The following is a 25,470-nucleotide window of genomic DNA, read 5'->3' on the forward strand; positions in this document are numbered from 1 at the left end:
TACAGAGATAAATCTTCTCATTGTCCCAAGTGTTGCGATAGAGCAGGAAGAATGAATTACTTCTTTATTTCCCAATATACTTCTGTAATTTGTTATATAATTGCTCCTTAAAGTGAAAATGGAGTGGAAAGAAGGATACACATGACTCCCCAATGGCTGAACCACAGACCTTTCCTCTGAGCACACTGTGATTCTCTTCCTTACTTTCATTATTTTAGAAAATAGCTCCACTAAGTTTGGAGTGGGAGAAAGCAGAAAGGCCTAAGGAACCACACCAAAACAATGACTTAGCTGGGACCAGCCCAATCGTGGATTCTTTGTTTTTCCCAGAGATCCCAAATCAGTGCAAATCTTTGTGTCTTTGTTTTTTGGTGGTTTGTTTGGTTGTTGGTTTTTTTTTTTTCTTTGGGGAGGGGTTGGTTTTTTTAGTGTTTTTTTGTGTGTGTGACAGCAAGGCACTCCTTTGTGTAGGGACTTCTGCTCTCAGATTTGCCTCACTCCCTTGAGGGTTCCACTCTCTTATGAAACTATAAGAAGGCACTGAGTGGGACTGCTGAAGCCCATGCTGCAGAAGAGAATGCTACACAGCCATCTTGTGAGTAGTTTTTTGAGCGGCTGCAAAGTCATGCTGAACAAAATACATGTTAAAGTAAGTCACTTTATCACCCTGAACTTGTATTGTGAGTAGGCACTGGAGAACTGGAAATAGCTGACACATACCAGGATGATAGCATTTCTGTTTTCTGTGTTTGCCTGGCTACAGGACTGGGGAAGAAAGAAACTCTCTGGTCATCTCCATGATGTTGAGAAAACTCACATCATTTTCATAGGAGAAAGCAGTGGAGTTTTCTTTTCAAAGAAAAGAAAAACAGGTGCTCTACTGGCATTTTTAGAACAGCAAATTTCCACACATGCTGCAGCTAGCTATGTGCTAGAGGTAGCTGCATGAGTAGTGAGCTTTTCTGAGAGAGGCAGTCATTGGGTGAATTGTTGCTGCTTTTAATCTACTCATTTTGATCATTTTTTTAAATATAGGTTGACTTGCTGATTAGTAGGTAGGTCAAAAGCACAATCTTCAGGAAAACACTCCAGGTAGGAAAGGGTTTATAGGCACTGGCATAGTGGTACAGGTGCAAACACAATTTATGGCACAGCTAAGCAGAACAGAACCCTACCTAGCAATACACTCCTGCCCCATGAATGTGCACCCCAGAAAATAGCTTTTTTCTTTCTAGGCCTACACCTATTTACCTCACAGGACATTTCTGCTTACTTGAGACCTAACCCAAACCTAGGAAAGTCTCAGTACAGCAAATAGTGGGAAAAAGCCCCAGAGGCTTTAAAGACTTGCAAAGATGTGCTTTCCCTCTCACACAACACCAGATCTTTTCTCAGTGTCACAGTGAGCTCAATAGCTCAGAAAGCAGTGATGTAGATCAGACTTTGGACTAAGTGGAACAAATACTTTTTTTGCCTTGATAGCATCTTGATGACAGTCCTTTCAGAACAGAGTTTATGAGTTCATAGTTGAGTAAGCACTTAGGACATAAAACAGTAATGCAATTAGAGATTTGCAGAACAGCTCTAATGCTACATGTTAATGAATGTATGTTAGTTTAACAGATACTTCAATATTAGTTTCTATCAACACTCTAAGACAAATACATCCAAATGCTTGCAGGAACTAAGATACACTAGGACACCAGCATTATTTCACAAAAATATGAAAGGTAAAGATAAATAAATAAATATATAAATAATAAAACTGATATGTGCTGATTTGCCTTAGTCATTTGCAGAAGAAATTTGTCCAGACATCAGCAGGGGAGGTTAATAGAAGCTGTGTAGGTGGTGAAAGCCAGTGGTCAAGTAACCTAGTTCATATTTTTGCATATCTATTTTATTTTGCAGATAGGACTTTGCAGTATTTCTGCTCTTGTTTCAGATCAGTTCTTCATACTTAAGAAGACTACTTGTAGCATGTTCTCCACTGCTATCTGGAAAATAAGAATAATCCACAAGTCAGGAATTTCCAATACAAGATGGGAATGTCTCAGCTGAGTTGTGATGCTCAAAACTCTGCTCGAAGTATCTGTGTATTTCATTTCCACCTTTCTGAGCATACAGGACTTCTAATACATTCTGGGTCAAAAGCAACTTACTCGGTAATTAAATGCAAATAGATAAATAAGTAACAACAGAACCAAACCCAACCAGATCAACAGACTTCTCTTAACAAAGGTATGTTTGAATACTCTGAAAAGACCCACACTCATCTGTGCCTTTTTGTTCCTTGCGCTTTTCTTGTGATCATAATTAAGTTCTGCATATCTTGAGAAGCTGCTGGAGGATTAGAAACTAATCCATAATTGTTATAAGTTGTCATAGTTCCTCTGAAATCAATGGATATTTTAATAGTTTACACCAGCTGAGGAACTGCTCTGTGTTCTTAATAAAAGACACACTGTTGTTCGATTATAGGGAAGTTTAAAAAGTCTCCAAAGCTCAACAAAAAGCCAACCCTTTGAGCAATAGTCAATTTTTGTTTCTTTAAACTCATTATGAACTCAAGAGTCAAAAGCCATCTTTCTTTCAATAAAATCTGTACAGATCAAATGTCTTTAGCTGAAAGAAACACTCATATGTATTGTAGCCAACTACATTTTGCAGTGTGGCCTTTGTGCTGCAAGGCAGATTTTGAGAGGAGAAGTCTGGAATGCCCATCACAGTGTCACTAAAGCACTGTAGTAACAAGTGAGAAATCAGAAGAGAATTAAAGAAAACAAAAGCTCTGCATTACAACAAAATGTCCATCCAAATATTTCTATGAACATTTTCAAGCATCCCAGAAGTGTGCGCAAGGGAGAGATCATACACTATAGTGTATGGAAATTATTTGCATGCTGTGTATCACATCTCTAAGCACAAAATTGAAGGAAATGTATTTTTATTCATAATAATATGTTGTGAAGATAAATATCTTAAAAACAGGTAGGTGCACAGACATTGTAGTAACAGTACAGTCCTTAGAAGAACTATGAACACCAGAGTCTGGATTTAGGTACCATAACAGGAAAAGGACAATGAATATTCAGCAGTTGCCCTTAATGTAAATGCAGTTGCCCCTAAAAAATATAAAATAAAATCTGATTCAAAATGTGTTTTTAACATACACAGCACTAAGCAGAGTCAATGTGAAAGCACCAGGCTTAGAAAAGCAAAACATTTGTTTACATTTGCGTAAGCTCCAAAAAAATTGGACAAAACAAAGCACTTTCACTGAAGTCTGAAATAAACCAAAACCAACCAACCAAACAAAATACACCAAGAAAAACAACAGCAGCAACACCACCATGGCAGAGCTATAAGTTAAAAAGGCATGTTTCTGAAAGGCAATACCAGTTTGGGGGCAAAATATATACAGGTTTTACATACAACTTTCGAATTACTGAGATAGAAGAACTAGGCAATGATGGTTAGCTACATATACACAGGGGAAATAAATCACATAATAATTAACTAATACGCTATTTCCACCAGCTAATGCAAAATCCATGCTGCAGGTAAGTACAGAGAAACGTACACCCTATGGCAAGAATTTCAACATCAATACGGTACCTCATTAATATGGTATTTCATTATTAGAGTTTCCCTCATTTTACTGCCTCTCTCCATCCATACTTGATTTCTGTTTCTTCCTGCTCTGTTTCTGTTTTTGGATATTTTCCCCTAAAGCAGAGTGTGAAAATAATATCATGATTGGAAGAAAAGTTTTGATAGGATAAAGGGGAATGGCTTTAAAATAAAAGAGGGGAGATTTGTGTTAGATGTTAGGAAACAATTCTTCACTCAGAGGGTGGTGAGGCATTGGCACAAGCTGCCCAAAGATCTGCTGTGGATACCCAAGTCTGGAGGGATTCAAGGCAAGCTTGAATGGGGCTCTGGGGGACAACTCTGACATTACAGGGGTTGGAATTAGATTATCTTAAAGGTCTGCTTCAACCCAAGTTATTCTATGATCCTAGGGAACAACACCAAAGAAAATCGGTATCTGAGCAAGGCAAGTTCTCACCTGATACTCTACTTAAAATGAATCACTAAAAAAGAGAGCAGATACTGAGGAAGCACAAATCAACAGCTATGCTTCTTCACGTTGTATTCATCTAGCAAGGCATGCTATTAAGCTAAGGATTTAAGTTCAAAGAGCGACTTTAGCATCTGAATTAAAATACACTCCCAACTGTATGCGTAACCACTTGGTTGCTGGCCTGCCATGGGAACCTCTGCAGCATCAGCTCCACCAGAGTGTGGTGGCTCCAAAGGGGCAACCACTGCTCTGCCACATCTGACAGCATATGAGCTGCCCTGACATTCACATCCTGCAGTGAAGCCTGGAAACTCACAGTGATGCCTCTGATGCTCTAATTACAGCCAGGAACCAAAAGTAGACAGGCAGCAAGAGGGGCGATCACTAGACTTTCTTCTCGCACAACCGTGGCAATGGGATTAGTAATAGGAAGGCCTCACATTTTTTGTAGTTTTGAACCAAGTGGACCCAAATTCTTTCTTATGTTGGGAAAAGATTCTCTAACTTGATTCAGAGTTCTTGATTTACTGCCTGACCAAAAACTGTATTCCCAACAGTATTTGGAAAATAAAGCCCAAATCCAGAGTCAGCCATAGGTGTGAGGGATTTTAAAAGACCCCAGTGCTTGCTTTGTAATTAGAAAGTGCAGGAAATGACTCAGACATACTTTGAATTTTAATTTTCCCTCAGTTTCTAATTTAGCCAGAAGGAATAAATTAGTCCCCAGTCAGGAATATCCACCATCTTTGAAACCTGGATTATCACAGAGTAAACAGCTCTTCAACGCAGAAGATCCCAGCTGAAGGATGGGAAAATACATGGAATACCATTTATTTACACTATTTTGGAAACATGAAAGGTTGAGCTGACCCTCCCATGATTCAAATCTGAGTTTACAGCATCATTCATCATTTCAGAATGGGTTTGTTCCAGTCTCCTTGAACAAAACTATTTTCTCCTCACATTTGCGGCACAGAATTGGCTGAATTTCAATTCTGAGGTGCACGGTACAAAGAATAGTTCTGGAGTGAAAGGTGTCAAGCTGGCAAAAATTGAAAATTAGATTGGTATAAAATCTAATTCTTCTAATACAGGAAGTGTTTAGATTTTCCTCTGTAATATAATTTAACCCAGAAAGTTGCATAACAATCATGTATCTTGGCAATGGGTATAGGCTGCAACCTTAGCTGGATGAGCTAAAGGATTTTAATAAGAAATTATGCAACAAATACGTGGAATTTGTGTTGCATATAGTAGAAGAAAGTGCTTTGCACCTCCAAGCCCTGTATGTTTGCTGGAATCCACCCAGAGGTGGTAGCATCAAGAGCACTTTTAACCAGCTTGCTGGGTGACCTTTGCTTGATTTTGGTCACACTGTTGCACAAACAAAAAAACCAACCTCCTATTACGCCAGGTGATCTTACCAGTGACCCAGCAAGAGAACAAACCACCAACTCTTGCAGCGCTGTGATTTTATGGAGCCCCTGTTAGCATTTGGGGATGGGGTGGGCTGCCAGGAGCTCCCCTTGCACACTTGCCTGAAGCACTCTCCTCTCTCCTTCCAGGAAAAAAAAAAAAAAAAAGACTCTTTCAACTTTTCCATTTTTTTTTTTCCTTTTTATTTTTTTTTTTTTTTTTTTTTTTTTTTTTTTTGAGTCTTTCAGCTGTAAGAAGCTCCAGGGGTAAAATCAGAAGCTGCCAGCGGTGTTTTCCTCCCGCATTTTGGGAGGGAGGTGGACCAACTGCACAATGACAGATTATGCAGATCCTCCCGGAGCATCTAATCAATCACGGCGGCGCGAGAGGGACGCGGCTCATCTCCGAATTAGCCTGCGTGGCGGCGGCCTCGCGTGAAGCATCCCCCCGCCGGCGTGACATCAGAGCAGCTCGAGTCCTTGAAAGTCTCGGGGTTGATTAGCGGAGGAACGGGCTGCTCCTGCCAATCACCGCCCTGATACTCGTGGAGATCCGAAGCGGAGGGAGGCTGGCTCCGGCGAACAGGAGGCACGGCGGCAGAGGCACTAGTAACAGGAGCAGCTGGTATTCGGGTGATTAAATAGTTCTCGCAGCCTTTTCGCTGCGCTTCGGCTGCTCCCTGGTGTAATCCCCGTGTCCGAGAAGGAAGCTGCATTTTAACGGTGCACTGAGCAGAGGTTTGAATCGTTCCAGCTGGCTGCTTGTTTGGAAAAGGACAGCCTGTGTATAAATGAGATGTGACTGTGCCGGCAGAGTTCAGTCATTGGGACTGGAGTGAGAGGAGCCTTCCCGGGATGCTGCTCCGACAGCTGCCATCAATTGAAAACTCTCTCTAGCTTACCTGGGGCTGCGTGAGGAGATGTGAATAGCAGATGTCTCTTTCCTGCACGCTAGGAAAAGAAATTCTTCTCTAGGTAAGCTATTCTTCAGCACGCATTGCTACACTAGCCTATACTTCTGGGTATATGTTAAGGCTACTGATTAGGCAGTACATGTACTCAGAGAAAACTGTTCTTGAAAAGGTATGTTATATGCAGAGCATACAATAGTATGCCTATAAGCTATTCATTTATAACAAGCACTTCTGAAAGCTACTGACAGCCTGGCATTCAAAGGTTTATCTGAAAGTTTGATATCCTTGCTTTCCTTGCATGCAAGTGTCTCAGTTGTAAAAAGAGGGGAAATAGTTGTTGGGGTAAATATGTGAACGAGCGCAGAAGTTATAGCACTGGAAGTTAGATGACAAGAGGAAATAAATAGATAGGGTTGCAATTCTTTAGTCTGTTCCATATACTTTGCTTTTCTTTGCTACCATCTAGCAGTCAAAGTTGAGCAAAGCAAAGTTGAGCACTGAAATGACAATGTGAAAGCTTGCCATGGGTATTTAGTAACAATGTACTATTAAAAGTGCTCTGCAAGGAAGCCAAGATCTGCTCTTTTCCAGCAGTTTTGTTTCCAATCAACATCCATCAGCAATGTTATTTTAAAATAGTATGATCATTCACAGTGTGGAAGCAAAGAGCATGTCAGGCAGAAAGAAGTAAACCAAATAAATCAGCATTTATTCTTCAGATTACTATAGTCTGAGCACACAGGCAGCCCAGCACTTTTAGGTTGCAGCTGGCACATAGGCTTTAAGTCATTGCTGCTGGGAATAAGCATTCAGAGGAGAATTGTGTGGAGATGAATAAGTCTCTCCCTACAAGCACTACACTACAGTAACCACACATGCATACAGAAGCCACGATCGTTAATTCTGTCTTCCCCAGGGAATTTGTCCTGATATTTTTCTTAACCAATTTTTGCAGCTCCTAATTCTCTTGATTAAACCTTTCCTCACTTTTCATAAATGTTTCCGAATTTGGCCTATCCTGTGTAGGAGGTTGTTCTGCCTTTTCAACCTCAGTACTCTGGATGTTATCAGAGCAAATGTAAAATGGAAACAACAAGTAATTTTCTCTCAGTTACTTCAGTAGTTTTTGAATTATGATCCTTCTGCTATAAGAAATTCAACTTGTGGGATAATATCAGAATCTCCTTGCTCATAAAGTTTACATAGTTGGCGATGCTGCCAGGTGCTTCCCTGTCTTGCCCTATCATGTCTGCATACTTTCATCGAGCACATTTTACCATCAGCCAAGATGCACTGTCTGATTTGCTTTCTGAAATGCTGTTCTAAAGATGAGAGCAGTGGGAAATGCCAAGTCACATTTAACAAAGGAAATTCTTGGCTTTCAGTTTTCTTCTGAACCTTATCAATCCAGATAATATGATGGGCTCAATTAGATTAGATATTCCTATTGGCACTGCTCCCCGCAGAAGTTTAAGATTGTGTATTAGTTTTTTGTGCCATTTCCCCAGAGCATGGATATTTTTCTGATTCATAATAAATGCCTCATGTCTGAAAGTGTCAGAAATGAAAGCAGGAGTTTCTTGATTTCCTTGTTAACATCAGTTTTCTATGAGGCTGGAGGAATGATGTTCTATCTTTCCTTTTATTGGAGTAGATCAAATCAGAGGTATTAGTTTTAAGCATAGATCAGCATGCTCAAGTCAGTGACTACCTCTGTGTGTGTGTGTGTGTGTGTGTGTGTGTGTGTAAATACACAGATATATTTCTGTCTGAACACCCTGTTAACTCTCACTATAAAGTTGGGGAAGTCATTAAAACTTTATGGATGTCCAGAGGTTGTGATAGCTGCTATATTGCTCTTCATAATGGCACTGATCACAGCTGATTTGGCAGCACACAGGGAATTGTGATCTCCTCTGGAGTTCAAATATCATTCAGTATGAGTGAGTGCGGAGAGGAAATATGCTAATAGTAAAGACTATTTTTGTGAAGCCGTGCAGTATAGGAATTCTTAGAGGTATAATAAGATACTTTAAGGAAAATATGACTACATATTGCAAAACCAGGGCAATATTGTTCAAAGAAAAAAACAGTGAGTTACTAGCAAGTCATGACTGAGCTTTCAGTTAAGCAAAAAAATGGCATTTAAACTTATACCACCAAAAGAAGTCTCATTTTATTTTTCTACAATCAATAAAAGAAAGAATATCACTCTCTCTTAACCAAATGTCTATCTATATATCATTTCTCTTCCAAGTCTGATGGAGCCCACACAATTTTGATTTGCCAGCTTTTATGTCCATCAGGCTGGCTGAGCTTCGGCTGTGCGTATATACTGATGTTTGTTTCCATCAAGCATTGGCTTTGCAAAGCTTTAATAATGCTTTAGCTTCTTAGATGCATCCAGAGACCTACAACCCATACCTGCAAAATGGACCTATTCCAAACAAAACAAAAAACCAGTAGGCTATGAACAAAGCATTTGTTGACCAGCACTTGGTGACCAGAGAAAAGAGTAACTCAAAACTGTGCAGAAAGCGTGATTCCCCAGCCCGTAGAGTCAGAAATGGGACGCCAAGCTAAAGACAAGAGAGGGCTTCTCCACACTTCCCATGGTGAGGGGAGCCTGATTGTGAAGCAGTCTGCAGTGAGATACAGTGGCAACTGAATAGATTCTGTGTTTTCAGAGTCCAGAAGGAATCTGGGACCTGAGCAAGGAGCCAGCATTGAGGGGCTGAACTGCAGGAGGCGGAGGGTAGTATCCACGCTGGAGTTTACTTAGAGCATTGTTAGTGTCCTGTCTCACATTTTGAGAAAGGTCGAATAGTCATACCACAGCAACAAGTTCTTCCTATTGAGATATTAGCATTACACCTATCATGGAGCAGAAGCCGCACAGAAGAGTGCAAGAAAATAAAAACACCAAAGAATTTTCTTTCCACGTCAACATCTAAATTTGAAAAATTGTTTGAACTACTAAAAAAAAAAATAATCGTCTGCTGGAAGAAAATAAAAGCCATGCACGTCAATCCAAAACATTTATTACAACTATTGTCAGTAATAATAGTTACAGTGAAATCACAGATACTTCTGAAATTAACAGTTGCTATAGAAAATGAATAATATTTTATCTAAACAGTAATGCTACCAGAATCACATGGCAACAGCACAACAGTGTAGAAACCATGTCAGTATTTGATGAAGAAATTACATTGGCACCAGAACTCCTGTATTGTGACGTGATGTTCTAAACTATATCTGGAAGGAACAGAGAAGTATTAAAACCCATTTCCATGTCTCTGGCTACAGGAAGGGTCACAGCTTCTTTCCCCAAGTGCAGGCAAATAGAGGAAATGAATCCTTCCTCCAAGGCTGCAGTCTCTTTTGGGGAACTAGAGCAAATACAGAAGTGAGAGCAGGGTGGGCTGCTTCCATAGGAAAAAAAATAGCAGGGAAAAAAAAGCTTTCCTCTTTGTACTTGGCTCATTTGACCAAGTGAAAGCCTGCTGAATTTCTGAATTGCTTTTCATGACCTTCATTCTATTTGCTTCATGTCACATGCAGTTTGTCACACAAGTTTCTTCCCTCCCTCAAACCCTGCTAAGGCAAGATATTGAGTAGTGCAGCCCCAATACCAGGCAGTATAATACAGTCACCAACTTAAGATCTGCTTACCTACAGTTGCTAACACATTTCTCCCATTCCTCAGTGCAACTACATTTAGTGAGTGTATGCTTTTTCACACAGTTGGCCACTAACAAAGTTGCTGTTGGAGAATTTCAGCCAGGACAATGGTGAAACTTCAGGATTGAGCCCTAAGCAGCCACAGAATGAGAGAAGTACCTTCAATCCTGCCATAGCTCACCAGAGCACTGAGAAGCACACACCTTGCTAATGCTCATCGTTGATTCATCTATGGCTGTAGTTTTACTAATGGCTGGGTCTTAACCTTATGCCGTTATATATCATTATTAGAGACAGAGCAGACAATATAACATGAGTGGGTTCTTCCCTGAGCAAAACTGGTCTTGAGATGTATTCTCCTGAAGGACTATCCACAGCTACTTATTTCAACCTGCACTCTGCCAGGCTTCCACTGAAAGGATTGCATTTAGCTCTTAGTGTATAAATAAGTGTTGTTCTAAATAATTAATAGCAGCTGCAGGCCATAAAAGAGGCGACTGTTCAGAAAGTTAAAACAGTCTGTCATGAAATATGCACCCACCTATGTTCTAATTTCAGAGGACGCTTTATCCCCCATCCTTTCCCTGTACAAGGGACCAGCATTTTGCAAGAAAGACAAAGCTTGAGCTCTAGAGCCTAAGGGTATTCCTTAAATATATTCATTACCACAGGGAAGATTTATCAAACCCTAAACCACCAGAGGGGAAGGAGGCAGGTGGTCATTGTTTGACAGGGAAATTTTTATATATGACAGGAAAGCGACTGGTCACTTTTGATTTTAAGGCTCTTGGGGCTTTTTTATTTTTTAAATAAAGTAGGACTATCTATGTTGATAATTTTGCAAAAATACAGACAGCCTACACTGATATAATGGGCAGTTTATTCATTGCCAGTCTTCTTCATTCACTTTGATTCACTTCTAGTTTTTAGACTGTATTTGTGCTATTTAAATGACTTCACTGTTCTTCTTCAAAATGACTGTACTACAAATGGTGGGACACCCTGTACACAAAAGTTGCAGTCTATTCGGTCACAAGGCACTGCAAAAGCCAGTGAATACCATCAGCAACATAGGGGCCATGATTAGAGTTTGCTTAAGATGGAGGAAAGGATGCTATATTGCTGGTAACTGAAAAGCAGTGATTCTGGAACAGCATAACATATGAGCTGAGTCTTATCTCCCCATACCTCATTGTTTCTAACTTACCTGTAGGGGTCCATGTGGTTATAACTCATACCACAAAAATCACAATTAAAGATCAGGATAGCTCCATGCTATGCACCGTCCACACAACAAGGAACCCACTCAGACACTGATAAGACTAATTCCTTATCAGGTTTAGAAAGAGAGAGATTTACATGTCAGCATGAATCAACAGCAGGCGTTTTGCATTCTTAACTAATGTAGCTTAGAAAGCACTTTGTCCTCCTTGAAAAATCTTTTCTTTCAGTTAGAACAGTATACATCTATACATATAGATACATGCTTTGCTTGAAATAACTATAGATTCCAGTGTTTCATTGCATTAAGTAATGAGACATCATTCTGTAGGCTAATAACTCCCTTTCATAAACCAAAAAGCCAAGCTAAGTTTCAAGAAACATCCTGGAAATACATATTGGAAAATCCAATCTATACAAGACAATAGGAAACTGAATATAAAGGGCAATGGCAGCACATTCGGTTAAAAAGATTTTGATTACTGGTTGGATTTTCTTTTTTGCTAGATCACTTTTTCCCTCCAAAAACTAGCTAACCATCTCAGCAGATCAATAAGCAGAGAATTTTCACAAAACATGTTAGTCAAAGCCTTTGCATTCTATCATATAACTCTAATGGTATTAGTTCAAGTTCCAGTCCGTAAGCTTAGTGTGACTCAACAAAAAATCCCTTGAATTCCCAAGTAGATCCATTATCCAACTAGTGGCATTTCTAAATTCAGCTTTATCTAGATGAAACAAAGAACAGATTACTTGAAGGGAAATATTTGTCTGTATTTTGAACTAAAAGAAAAACAGGATGTATAGGTCACAGATGATGCATCAGAAATCTCCAAAGTGCCCTTCCACTTGATGGAAAGTGGCTTATCTCAGAGAAATATTTAAAAAGAGTATTGGTGAGCATATGAAAAATAATAAGATAAAACAAGCACAGTAATTCATTGGTCTATATAGGTGAAAATACTAGTTCTGCTCTGGGTTTTAAATTAACTGTTTGCAGTAATCACACTACATACATTTGAACAAGTATGAATCTCAGAATAATACAAGGGAAAATTGAAGTGCTGAAAAAGCAGTGACTTCCAGAGGGCAAATGATGGTGGCAAAAAGACAGAAATCAACATTCTGTCTCCTTGCTTTGTTCTCTCACCACTAGATATTTTTCCCTCTTCAAATGCAAACACCACTCAAACGTTCATTTTAAGATTAACAAAAAAAAAAAAAAAAAAGAGTTGAATCTGTATTATATTAACATCATCCATAAGACTCTCCTGAACTATCTTGTCTTCTTGCAGCATTGGAAATACTTAAATGTGTTAAAGTGAGATATAGTCTGTTGGATTGCATTGTAATATTTTTAGCAGATGATGAAGTTTCTGTCTAGATTAGTTTTACTGACAGTAGAAATATGCACAGCCATAATTGGCTCCCAACAAGCTGGTCTTTCTAGTTTTAAAGAGCTGGTAATAAGAACCAGAATCTTCTAACTCTTGTTTACTCTAGTTTGCATAGAAACCATTACCACCAGTTGCAGGTTAGCAATGTCAGCTCGTTGCATTAGCATGCACATCCCAGGCCAATGCCAACAGCTAAGATGATGCTTCCACTCATGCATTTGCCCTTATCAGAGGCTGCCCGGACCAGACACAGATTCTGAGCAATCTGAGAGGTAAAAGGAAGGTCTCTGGCTACACATATCATTGCACTTCTACTTCAAATATCTCCCAGAAAAGACTTGCTTTTGCCTAGCTCACTGCCTATACTACCTATTTCTCTATCAAATCCTCTTGATGATAACAAAACCCTTCAGTCAGCAATGATGAAGACAGGGAGGGGAAACTTCAGTGGAATTTATTTGAAGAATAAATATAGGCAAGCTGCTACAGTTGTATCCAGAGCTTGAAAACCATCCCTGCCTGCCTAGAGCCTGGCTTGAGCAAACTCAGAATAAACCTGTTTAAATGTTAGGTTGTAAACATGCTGCTCTGAGGATTTGGGTACAAAGTTGTCGTTATCTCCGTTTAAATAGACTTCCTTTGTAGCAAGTGATAGATCATTACTGTGTGACAGAAGTAGTTTTTCATAAGTTAGTGGCCTCCTAACTCCTAGCACAGATGTAACCACATTGGACTTTCTCACAACTTGACAGGATACAGGTATCAGAAAACACGTTGTTCAGGGAAATATATTGTTATTGTTATACGAATGAGACACTTTAATTATCTTGTATGACAGCAAATGTTTCGAGATCCCATTACAGCAACAGGAAATCAGAAAATGTGGGAAACCATTAAGCACTGGAAAAGAGTATCAAGACCAAAGAACTTAGCACAAAATAAGCCAGTTCAGAGCCTGTAACTGTACCATGTATGTAGAGACTGCTTCTTTGAAAAGAAGGAAGCTTTTAAACCTATTTAAGAATCCTTCAAAAAGTAAAGTACCAATAATTAACCAGCAAATCTGTAATTGATGGCAGATTTGCAATCTACAGAAATTCTGCCATTAGTTAGATGCTAATAGGATCATCATGAAAGAGATTTTTTTGTTATGTATTATGTTCTTTTTATATGTCAGCTTTCACATATGATCAATGTGCAGAGTTTAACTATTGTATTGATTGAATTTAAAGACTACTGGTAGGCTACCATTAAATTGCACAAATATTGTATCTTGACTAAATTCAAAGCACAAATCATTCTATTGAAACTGCATTACTAATTGACAGCCTTACAGGAGTAGACAAAGATAACAAAATACATGAACTATAATAAAACAACTGATACACCATCTCACATAGGTTTCATATGAAAAACAAATTCAAATTAGCTTTCATCGAAGCATCGAACTATGAACTGAAAAATGATGAGGAGCCATTAACCAAGCAAGATCAGATTCATTGCATCAGGGCAGGAGAATATTTTGCAGGCTGTCTTGGGGAAAATGTTTGAAGCCTGCTTTTATCCACCACCTTAATTCAAAAGTGAATTTACTTGGTGAAATTACAGGATGTTCATGATAGCTGCATTCTCTCTTAATCCAATTGGGAAAGCAAAGAATGAACAACAAGGACATGATCCTGTAGGTCACACCCTACTTTGCAGCATAGGAATACCTGCTCTCTTTTCAACCACAACTTTCTGCTGTGACATTTTTGCTCTGTCATTATGACTTACACAGTAAGCTTCTGACATTCAGATCATTGCTCAATCTTCTCATTCTTGGTAGTATTTTTATATGGATCCCACAAAGGTTATGAAGACAACTGTCACTTGGAGGAGGTCATTTTCCAAGAGCAAATGGCTATTGCTTCCAGCTCAGCTGAACTGCCTTAGACAGGACTGCACTCAGGAGTGCAGTCATTAGCTTTTGAATATTTGTTAAATTATCAGCAAGAAAAGGTATATGTTATCATTACTCAAGTAAGACAAATACATGTTGGAAAAAGCATGGTGTACTGCTTATAAAGAAGCAAAATTGCTTCTGACACATTTTTAGCAACGCAAGGCAAAATATTCACCGTTAGACTAATAAACATATACAGAACGAAGACCTGAACTGAACTTCAGCTTTGAAAAAAGACTGAGAGGGGACCTGATCCTGGTCTATAAATATCTGAGGTGTGGGGGGCAAAGTGGTGAGGCCAGGCTCTTTTCAGCAGTGTGTGGAGACAGGACAAGGGGAAACAGCCAGAAACTGAAGCATAGGAAGTTCTGCATGGATATGTGCAAGAACTTTACAGTGAGGGTGATGGAGCACTGGAACAGGCTGCCCAGGGGGATTGTGGAGCCTCCTTCTCTGGAGATATTCAAGATCTGCCTGGATGCCTACTTGTGTGACCTGGTGTAAGGAACCTGCTTTGGCAGGGGGGTTGGACTCGATGATCCCTGGAGGTCCCTTCAACCCCTACAATTCTGTGATTCTCCAGTTATTTGATGGGATTTTTCCCAGATTCTGGGAAAAAATGTTTGAGGAAATATTACAGAAGTGAGGTCTGGGTGAGCCTTGGGTTTAAAAATTCCTAGTGGGGATTAAGTATCTTGAAATGTTACATCTGGGCTGGAGAAGGAAGCCACATTTCCACAAGGGAAGATTTGCTGAAGGAAAACACCATCCTTATAGTCTCACTAGCTCAGGCTTATAAGTGTTCCACTGACAGAATGTTTTTGTGGGGTTCTCATTAGTGGAGATTACATTAACTGGTCAAAAAAGGGTATCACTGAGGAAAAACACTTGACAAGTCAGCAGCTTTAGATATGTGTGAATAAATGAGAGCAAAATACATCTGTTTACATGCTGTCATTAAAGTACAGCTATCATGTATGTTCATCAAAGTGGGCCTTATGTCTCTTACTCAGTTAAAACACAGGTTAAGCACTGAAATAAATAAAACCATTACTGTGCTTCAAATCACACTTAACAATACTAAGTGTAATAAAAATAAGCCAACTTTGGTGATCCTGGTGTGATATCAAAAGTTAGCTTTACATCAATTACGCTGCATCAGCCAGATGTTATTTGTTTTATCAAGGCTAAAGAGTCTGAAGACTCACTAAGTATTTGTTAAGAGGTGTATTTGCATATATGTACATGTGAGAATGGGCATGTGTAAAACTCATCTTCAGATATGCCTTCAGCTGCCCTTCCATCAGGGAAGCATTATTTTCTTCAAGTTCTGAAGTCATCTGGTAAATGTAAGCAGAAAAGAAATTTGGAATTCAAGGATCTAGTTTCCAAGTGTTCTTTCATGCCTAAGATCATGGTCTTTCCAATACTACAGGTGCACTATAATTAGAATAGTTCAATTGAGAGTGTCCTAGAAAGACCATCAAGTCCAGTTGTTTGACCAATTCAGGGCTACATAGAATTTAAAGTATTTTATTAACAAAGCCTGTTCCAGTGTTTGACCACCCTCGTGGTAAATAAACTTTTTCTTAATGTCCAGTCTCAACCTCCCTTGATGCAGTTCTGTGCAATTCCCATGCATCTTATCATTGATCACTGGAGAGCAAAGCCTGGTAACTCACTGTCTACTTCCCATCCTTGGGAAGAAAGCAATGAGGCCACCTCTCCTCAAAGGAGATACCTTGCAGGCCTTTTACCAGATTTTTTTGTCTTCCTCGACACACTCAAGTACCTTACATTCTTTTTATGTTATGGTGCCCAGAAATGCACACAGTAGTCAAGATGAGGCCACATCAATGCTAAATACAGCAGTAGAATTATATCTTTCAACTGGTTGTGCTGTATTTAATGCACCCCACAATGTAGTTTGTCCTCTTGGCTGCTAGGACACACCTTCTGACTAAGAGGCTACTGTCATCCAAGTATCTCCACGGGGCTTTCTGCAGCCACTCATCTCCCAGTCTGTAATTGTGTCTGGCATTCCTCTCTCCCTGGTGCAGAGCCTGGCATTTATCCTTGTTGAATTTCATGCCATCGATGATTACCCAACATGCCAATCTATGTAGATTTCTCTGCAAGGCCTCTTGTCCCTTGAGAGCCAACTGTATTTCCCAGTTTAGTGTAATCAGCAAACTTGCTTTGGATGCACTCCACTCCAGCATCTACATCACTGAAAAAATGCTGAACAAAACTGGCCCTAAAATTGAGCAGTGGGGAGTGCTGCTAGAGACAGGAAACTGGGCAGATGTAGCCCCATTCACAATGGCACTAAGCTCTATTGCTGAGCCAGCTCATCATCAAGAAAAGCATTTATATGCTTATCTCAAAGTTGGCCAGCTTGTCCAAAAGGATGTTATGAAGGCCAGTATCAAAGGCCTTCCAAAAATCCAGAAAGATTTCAAACACCACAAGGACTATTCTCTCTCTGCAGTGAGCAGAAAACCTGAACATTTGCCTGTGGTCAACAGGAGTTATTTTTCACTTGAATCTGTTTTCTTGTTTCTGTGTTGAATGAGCAGTCGTTATGTAAGGAGTAGTAAGCTGGTGTCATGGATCATTAGACTGCTAATAAATGGCAGAAGTCACATAAGCATAGAAAGGAAGGAAAAGAGGAAAGATTTTAGCCTAAAGGGAAGTTTTATATATAGAAAATAAAGACATGCTGACTACTGATTTATACTGGAATAGGATGAGAGGAGGCCCTGGCCTGTTTCCAGATGAGGTGCACATAGAGTATTGCACGCAGCATTGCATTGGCTGAGACAGGCAGCCGGAAATTACCATATTACAGAAAGTGTACCGCTCCTCTATGTAGCCTTGTAGTCAGCAACATATTCCTAACCTGTTACAGATGTGAAGTCTATTCAATCAATCAGCAACATGAATAAAAACAAGTTTCCTTGGTGTTAATCAAGATTTCTGCTTTTCATAAACCAAACCAGAACCTTAGTCTGTCTACAATGACAGAAGAGCTGATAGCCATGCCATGCAGTGTTCGCCCCAACCTTTACTTGAGCTGGCAGCCCAAGCACCAGATACCTGCTGCTATTCTCACTCCTGAGCCAGACCACTAACATATCACGTATTTCTCCTGATGATACAAGCCAGCAACTCTCACTCTTCATAGAACTCTTTATTTACCCAGGCAATGACTTCATTAATGCAGTGATCCCTCAACAGCAACAGCAAGCTGATTTTGCAGTATGGAGCTGCATTCTGCATTGTCTGTGTTTCCCTATCCATTAGTTGCACCTATTTTGGTTGAAATATGTGCTAAAATCACTACACACTGCTAGAAGATCCATATTCAGAAACTGGGCCATGAGAGTCAGCTTTAACTCCTGGTGCCGTGCTAACACAAGGCATTAATAACACGTTGTTTCTTTTCACTGCTGCACTGTCATCTTTTAGCCATTAAGTTTTGATCTCCCAATCAATCATCTTCAATATCAGTACACTTTAAGCAATCAGATGCATTTGTATGAGGAAGCAGCAATTATTATTTAGCAAAGAGATGATTTTTTACAACTTCCAGGATGCCTAAGTTAAAGAAAATTGACAGTTCTTACAGACAGGTGTGGAACCTCAACATACAGTTTCTGGCCAGAGAGACACAGTGTCCAGGGAGACAGCTAAGCACAAGACTGAAAGACCTACTAAAGGATCAAGTCTGAGCAAATATAAGCAGAATTCCTTGGTGAGTACCCAGCTCTAGACTTTGTCCCTGAAGTGTCAGTGTGCTTTGACCAGTAATCATAGGTTCACAGGCCCTCAAATACCAGTTTCTAAAATGAAACTACATTAGTAATGTTAATCATGAAAGAAGGCCAATTTGCATGTTTTCAAATTAATATAGTACAGAAACACTCTAAAGAAATTTGAATTTTTGAATGAATATAAAGATGCTGAACTTTGAGGGGGAAGAGTTTCAAAGGCACAAACAGCATTTAACTTCCAATTATGCTTTAGAAAATGTCCCACTAACGGCTAATAGAGCTGATTTATTTTCATAAACTTTAATTACTTCACACTTCTTTTTTTTTTTTTTTTTTTTTTTTTTAACTGAACAATATAAACAGATCGACTCAAATGCAATACACAAAGCAAAAAGAGACCTGCTCCAAATCCACATTTCTTCCAGGAAGTTTAAATTTTTTATTAATCTTAATATTGCATGTCTATATCATAGAATCCCTGGCAGTGTTCAAGACACATCTGGATGAGGAGCTACGAGATCTGATCTAGTGGCTTGTGGTAGCAATGGTAATGGGAGGACAGTTGGACTAGATGATCTTGTAGGTCCTCTCTAGCCTTGTGATTCTATGATTCTCTGATTACTCAGCTGGGAAGGGACCTTACAGACCACCCAGATACAACCCCTGCCTTGGGCTGTTTGTCTTGCTGCCCCCATCAGATAAGGCTGTCCAGGGCCCCATCCAACCCAGTCTCAGGCACCTCCAGGGACAGAACATTCCCAGCTTCAAGACAGATAACTGAATACTTGCGTTTGCTGAAACATCTACATACAACAAGTAGACTCTTCTACATACCTGGAAACTACATACTATTCTAGATGACTAGGAGGTATTTTCAGTAATGGTATTTCTATTAACTAATTTGGGATAAAAATACTTTGTTTTGTCTTATATGAATTTGCATGCTTTTTTTAGCTACGTAAATGACAATAACAATGAAGATTTAGCTCAAGCGTATTATTTTGACAGTTTGCAATGCCAGAGAGAGATCCAGCAAGACAGAATAGTGAAGAGAAATGTGCAGTTTAAGGTCTCCTTGCGTGCAATTTCCCCTTGTGCTACAGATGTTGATTGAGACATCCAGTAAGTATTCAGTGCAATTTAGCAGCAGATTTTTTAGAACAGAAACCCTGTTTATTTCCTATATTTATTAAACATAAGTGTCTCAATTAAGGTGCTTTACATGCATGGATGATTTGTGAGACCCTTCTGGAAAGAACACGAAGGCAGAGCCGTTTGCTCTGCGAGCTGAGGTGAGAACAGGTGCTGTCTGGCAAAAAGCAAGAAAATATTGCCCTCTAGTGCTCAAAGAAAGCAGAAGATGCAAAGTCCGAGGTGTGTGTGGGAGGGTGTTAAGCATTGTTCCAAGATATCTCACATGCTAACAAAACTAAGACTTGCTGCAATTAGCTGTTTTGTGAGGAGATTGCTCGACCCCCCTCTCCTCCCTCCCTCCCCCCCAGGCTATTCTTCCCACAGAGAGAGCAGTTCTCTTAATCCAATAAACCCTGAGTGACTCATCAATGTCACTGCATCTGAAGCACAGCCTCATAGACAATGCTTCACTTGATCTGGTTTTATCTTTTTATAAAATCTTAATTAGAGCTTTAATAAGAAGTGAGATCCAGACAAACACACAGAAAACTGCAGAATGAGGGAACTACCAATGGGATTTGGTGGGGGGGGGGGGGGGGGGGGGGGGGGGGGGGGGGGAGGATAGGAGGATAGGAAGGGGAAGGTACTCTTACAGTTATCTTCATGATTTTAATTTCTTAGCAATAGCTTCATAGCTTCATTTCTTTTCTATTTCTCTCTTCACACATTAGACTTTACTAAATACAGGACACTTTTCTCACTTCTTCTTTTTTTGACTGCTTATTAAAGTCAGTGCAGAAGTTACCCACTTTGCTCGTTGTTTTTGTTAACTGCCACTTGACACACAGCAGGGTCACTAACACTAAGTAAAAGTCCAGCCAACTCACAGCCAGCCTCAGCAGCAACTCCCTCTACCTAAACTGCGCGAGCAAGAGCAAGGTTCTCTTGAATAAATAGACCTCTTAATTCACAATTGCTTCAGCAATTGTTCATGGCTGAAAGTGGTTTTTTGGTGCCTAAAGGGGGGCTTTAAGATAGAAGGAGACAGACTTAGCAGGGCCCATGTGATAGGACAAGGGGAAATGGTTTTAAATTAAAAGAGAGGAGACTGGATATAAGGAAGGAGGTTTATTTATAATTAGGGTGGTGAGGCACTGCAATGGGTTGCCGAAGAAATGGTGGAAGCCCCATCCCTGGAGACATTCAAAGTCAGACTGAAGGGGCTCCAAGCACCTGATGGAGCTGTAGGTGTTCCCGTTCATTGCAGAGGAGTTGGACTAGATGACCTTTACAGGTCCCTTCCAATTCAAACTACTCTGATTCTAACTCAACACCAAAGCCATAAAATATAACTGGCAAACAAGTTTCCTCGGTATCTTTCATGAAAACTCTTTTCAATTTTTTCCACTTAGAGATTAATATGAGTAGCTTTCAGAATAGCAAGAAATAAATAAATCAGAATTATAACTCAATACACGCTTGTCAGTTGATAAGCATCTTCTGTGAAAAAGAGTTTCTTCCTCCTGCTGCTCAAAAATCATCCATTACTTACAGTCCCACATTTTTCCAATAGGTAAATAATACAAATAACTCAGGCAGACATTACTTCTTACTTAAATCCATAGAGAAACATAGGCTATTTGTTTAGTTAATTTTAATTGCTTCTGAGTCACATGATTCTTTGTCAGCAATGGTAGCTCCACATGAATTTAGGTAGAAATATCAAGTGCACAACTGTGTCAGAACTGGCCAGGCAGTCAGGTTTGAGCACCTCAAATTTCAACTATACAACATGGTAGAAACTGCCCAAAGCCCCCGACAGTTAGCAAGAAGTGCTTTGATCCAGAGCACACACTATTGCTCCCATCTAGTACTCACAGGACAAACCTTCATGGCTCAGCAACTCCAACACTACTCATGTCCCATGCAATCGCCCCCACTTATCCCTTGGAGAGTAGAAAATTGAGCTCTCACAGCTGTAGCCTGCAGTTTCCACAACCTACTCATTCATTTGGAAAATTCATGTGAAATTTTAATCATTGATAGTCCTTAAATGGACTGTAAAATACTGATCACTCCAGGCACAGAAGAGAAACTGGGGAGACAAGTTCTCCAAAGCACTCCTAACCTCTTTTTTTTTTTTTTTCTTTGCTTTCACAGTCTAAAAGAGAATCCGTTACCCCTTTGCAGAATATTTAACCACAAAATTATGAATTTGACATGGAACTTGACCCTATATTTAACCAATATTTCATTTCTCCTTGTTTTATTACATGGTTATCCTTAGTTATCCCTAGTTGTAATAGTAATAAACCAGTCTAGCCAATAATTGGCCATAAATAAAAGAACCACTGTGCTCAAAAAACTATATTATTATTATTGTTGTTGTTGTTGTTGTTATTTACTCTAAGAATAAGGGAGAATCCTGCTGTATGAAGATAAAACACAGAGGTTACCTTGAAAGTAATTCCTCCTATTTATTTCCTTGGAAACTACAACAGATAGAAGAGCACACTGTTTGATAGAGCAAATTCTCAGCTACAAAACATTGTTTTTCAACATAGTCACCACCACTGGCTATGCATTTTTCCCAGAGATGAGCGATAACCTTATAAAAAGCCACATCAACATAGATGACCCACTGTTTCATAGCTGCTATGACAGCATAGTCACTACAAAAATGTTGCCTATGCAGTCCATCTTTCATCATCCTGAACAGATGGAAGCCAGATGCACCAAATCTGATCTATACAGTGGGCATGGTTGGTAGGATAGTCCAGCTTAGACTGGCTAATGTGCTCCACAGTCTTCAAACTGGTATGGGGCCTGGCATTACTGTGTTGCAAGAGAAAGGTTGTCTTCTTCTCTGACCTGACTTTAGAAGTTTGAACCTTCAGCTTAGTCAGCATCATTATGTAGTGGCCAGAGTTCATGGTTTGTCCAGGTACCAGGAAATCCAGAAGGATCACCCTTTTCCTATCTCAAAAGTACACATCGCTTTACCCAAAGAGGGCTGTGTCTTGAACTTTTTCTTTGATGAACAATCCGCATGTCATCACTTCATGGATGGCTGTTTTGATTCCACCTGGTAGTAGTGACACCATGTCTTGCCACAGGTAATGATGTGCTCTGGGGAACTGTCACCTTCGGCTTTATATTGCTTCGATAGGTCCTGACAAACGTGTATATGTTGTTCTTTCTATTCCTGTTCCTTGCACAAACCTTGCAATATTCCAACGCTGCCACCATCGTTTCCAACACATTGAAGCTGAAGATATTCAGCTTCATACACAGTTCTTTGGTCATAATCTGCTGATTCAAATAGATGAGCTGATCGAGACACTCTGCATTTTGTGGTATGATAGCTGCGCATGGCTGCTTGGAAAGTGGCTTGTCTTTCATGCCACAGTCCTCACTGCTGAAACACACCACCCACCACCACCTCACTGTGCTCACGTCCTCTTTGGTCTCCAGAAACATTCAGCAAGCACTGATGCATCTCAGTGGGTGCCATTTTTCTTCCACACAGAGGAGTTTAGTGACACACCTTTGCTTCATTCACACTTCCATGTCAGACACCATTTTGTCAGCACCTCTGCTGCCATTTGTCACACAGCAACATAATGCAACAGAATGCAGCAATATTGGCAGGAAGGTTCACCTTCCACTGCTATATCACCAGCATCCACCTCTGACATTGTGGGCTGATATAATAAAATAGAAGCAGCTCTGGTATGTTAAGACAGCAAGCAACATTTTAACTGTTCAAGTAGTGCTTGAGCCTCCCTCTCAACTCACATCACTGATACTTTCTTTATTGACATACATTTTTAATTGCTTTATGAATTTTATTTACTTTTCTTTTACTTCTTGTTGCAGATAATGTTAAGAGTTTTCTTCATTGATTATTGGCAACTGCTGCATTCTGAGAAAGCCTCTTTCAATTTAGCTTTCCAGATCCTTTGATTTCCTGCTTCAACAGCTTTATAATCTCCCCAACAACTTCATAAATGCACTGCAATGGTCACATGAACGTCTCAGGAGAGGAATCAGCACCTCTGCGTCTAATTATTATTATGGCACTTTAGAAAGAGAAAACCAAAAAGCAGCAAGTCCAAGTATAGTTGGAAGTCCTACAGAAGATGAATCTAATAGTGAGGCTCCGAAGAAGTTTCAGAACACTGGTCATTCTCCTGGCTGCCTTCTGCCTAGCAAGTATTGTCATTTCTGCCTATTACCTGTACACTGGTTACAAGCAGGAGATGACTCTTGCAGAAACCACTGGAGAAGCAGAGTGTGAAGATCTCAAGCTTTTACCATACAGGTCCATGGAGCTGAAAACAGCTAAGCCAATAGATCCATCTAAAACTGATCCCACTGTCCTTCTCTTTGTGGAAAGCCAGTACTCCCAGCTGGGACAAGACATCATAGCCATCCTTGAATCCAGCAGATTTCAATACCATATGGTCATCGCACCTACCAAGGGAGATATTCCCCCTCTCACAGACAATGGAAGAGGAAAATACACAATTATTATATATGAGAATATTTTAAAGTATGTATCCATGGACTCGTGGAACAGAGAGCTTCTGGAAAAATACTGCGTGGAATACAGTGTTAGCATAATTGGTTTTCATAAAGCCAATGAGAACAGCTCCCCAAGTACAAAACTGAAAGGCTTGCCATTACATCTTTACAATAACATTGCCCTCAAAGATTGTGTTGTAAACCCTCAGTCTCCCCTCCTTCGCATTACCAAAGCACCAAGAACTGAGAAAGGCCCATTGCCTGGTGAAGACTGGACAGTTTTCCAATTCAACCATTCCACCTACCAACCTGTTCTTTTAACTGAACTGCAGGCTTCTAGGCCAACCCCTATGGCATTGCCAAAGGCTGCTCTGTATGCAACTGTCATCCAGGACTTGGGGCTTCATGATGGGATTCAGAGAGTTCTTTTTGGAAACAACCTGACCTTCTGGTTGCACAAGCTGATCTTTATTGATGCCATCTCTTTTCTGTCAGGGAAGAAGCTCACACTGTCTTTGGATAGGTACATTCTGGTTGACATTGATGACATCTTTGTTGGGAAGGAGGGCACAAGGATGAATGTCAACGATGTGAAGGTAAGGCAAGAACTGGGAAATACCATCCTGGATGCAAACATGTTCATTGGTAACTAGGAGACAAAGGGTGAGAAAACCAAAAGTCCCACTTCCGCTTAAAGGCTCAAAGTGCACAAGTATGTTGAATACACAGAGGTGGCCTCAAAAATAACATATGTAGAAAACATATAGACCACCTCTCACTCTTGAAAGTCCTGCTCACTTGAGCAAGCTAATAAAAAAGAAAATAACTTTTGAATATCTCACACAACCTTTTTTTTTTTCCTTTTTTTTTCCCTCCAAATTATAACAAAGACATCTCCATTTCTGGAGCAAATTTACTGCTGAGAACTCTGAATTCAGATAAGAACACGCTTTATACTACATTAATTTTTTCCCCCTTTGAATATACAGATGTACACGTGTATGTCTACTTATGACATACATATAAATTTCATTTGTATGCATTTGCTGTATTATTTCTGTTATAATGAACAGAAAATGAAAGATTGTTCATTTTTTGAAATCTCCCGTAACTATCACTATATCAAAATAGAACAAAAAAGAATGGAAAAATTGGTCACAGTTTTACTTACAGTGCTTAGCAGGATAATTTTCATTAATAGATAAGTATCCAAAGTTACTTGAGATAGGTTGAAAGCACAGCCTCAGCTTTAGCAAATATCCTAAGTAACTGATAAGGTGGACTGTTCACAAACTTCTTTTTGGAGAATCTTTCAAACTTATTTTCATAGTCTTTAATATTCAGAGACTCAATTATATCTGTTTAGATTA

The 25,470-nt window shown here is 39.7% G+C and overlaps 1 protein-coding gene across 4 annotated transcripts in view; it reads left to right on the plus strand.

Moving 5' to 3' along the window:
* Positions 1-5,928: 5,928 nt before the first annotated feature.
* NDST4 (N-deacetylase and N-sulfotransferase 4) overlaps positions 5,929-25,470 on the plus strand; it is a 104,611-nt gene continuing 85,069 nt past the window's right edge. The window contains exons 1-4 of one of the 4 annotated variants that reach the window (XM_032444374.1): positions 5,929-6,477; positions 18,295-18,420; positions 19,448-19,561; positions 23,453-24,696. In XM_032444374.1, coding sequence (XP_032300265.1) covers positions 23,716-24,696 — 981 coding nt within the window. In that variant the 5' untranslated portion in view covers positions 5,929-6,477; positions 18,295-18,420; positions 19,448-19,561; positions 23,453-23,715. The remainder of the gene's footprint in view (positions 6,478-18,294; positions 18,421-19,447; positions 19,562-23,452; positions 24,697-25,470) is intronic. The other 3 variants (XM_032444373.1, XM_015861948.2, XM_015861949.2) reach the window with 3 other exon arrangements.

The sequence above is a fragment of the Coturnix japonica genome, chromosome 4, assembly GCF_001577835.2.
Source record: "Coturnix japonica isolate 7356 chromosome 4, Coturnix japonica 2.1, whole genome shotgun sequence".
Classification (NCBI taxonomy): Eukaryota; Metazoa; Chordata; class Aves; order Galliformes; family Phasianidae; genus Coturnix; species Coturnix japonica.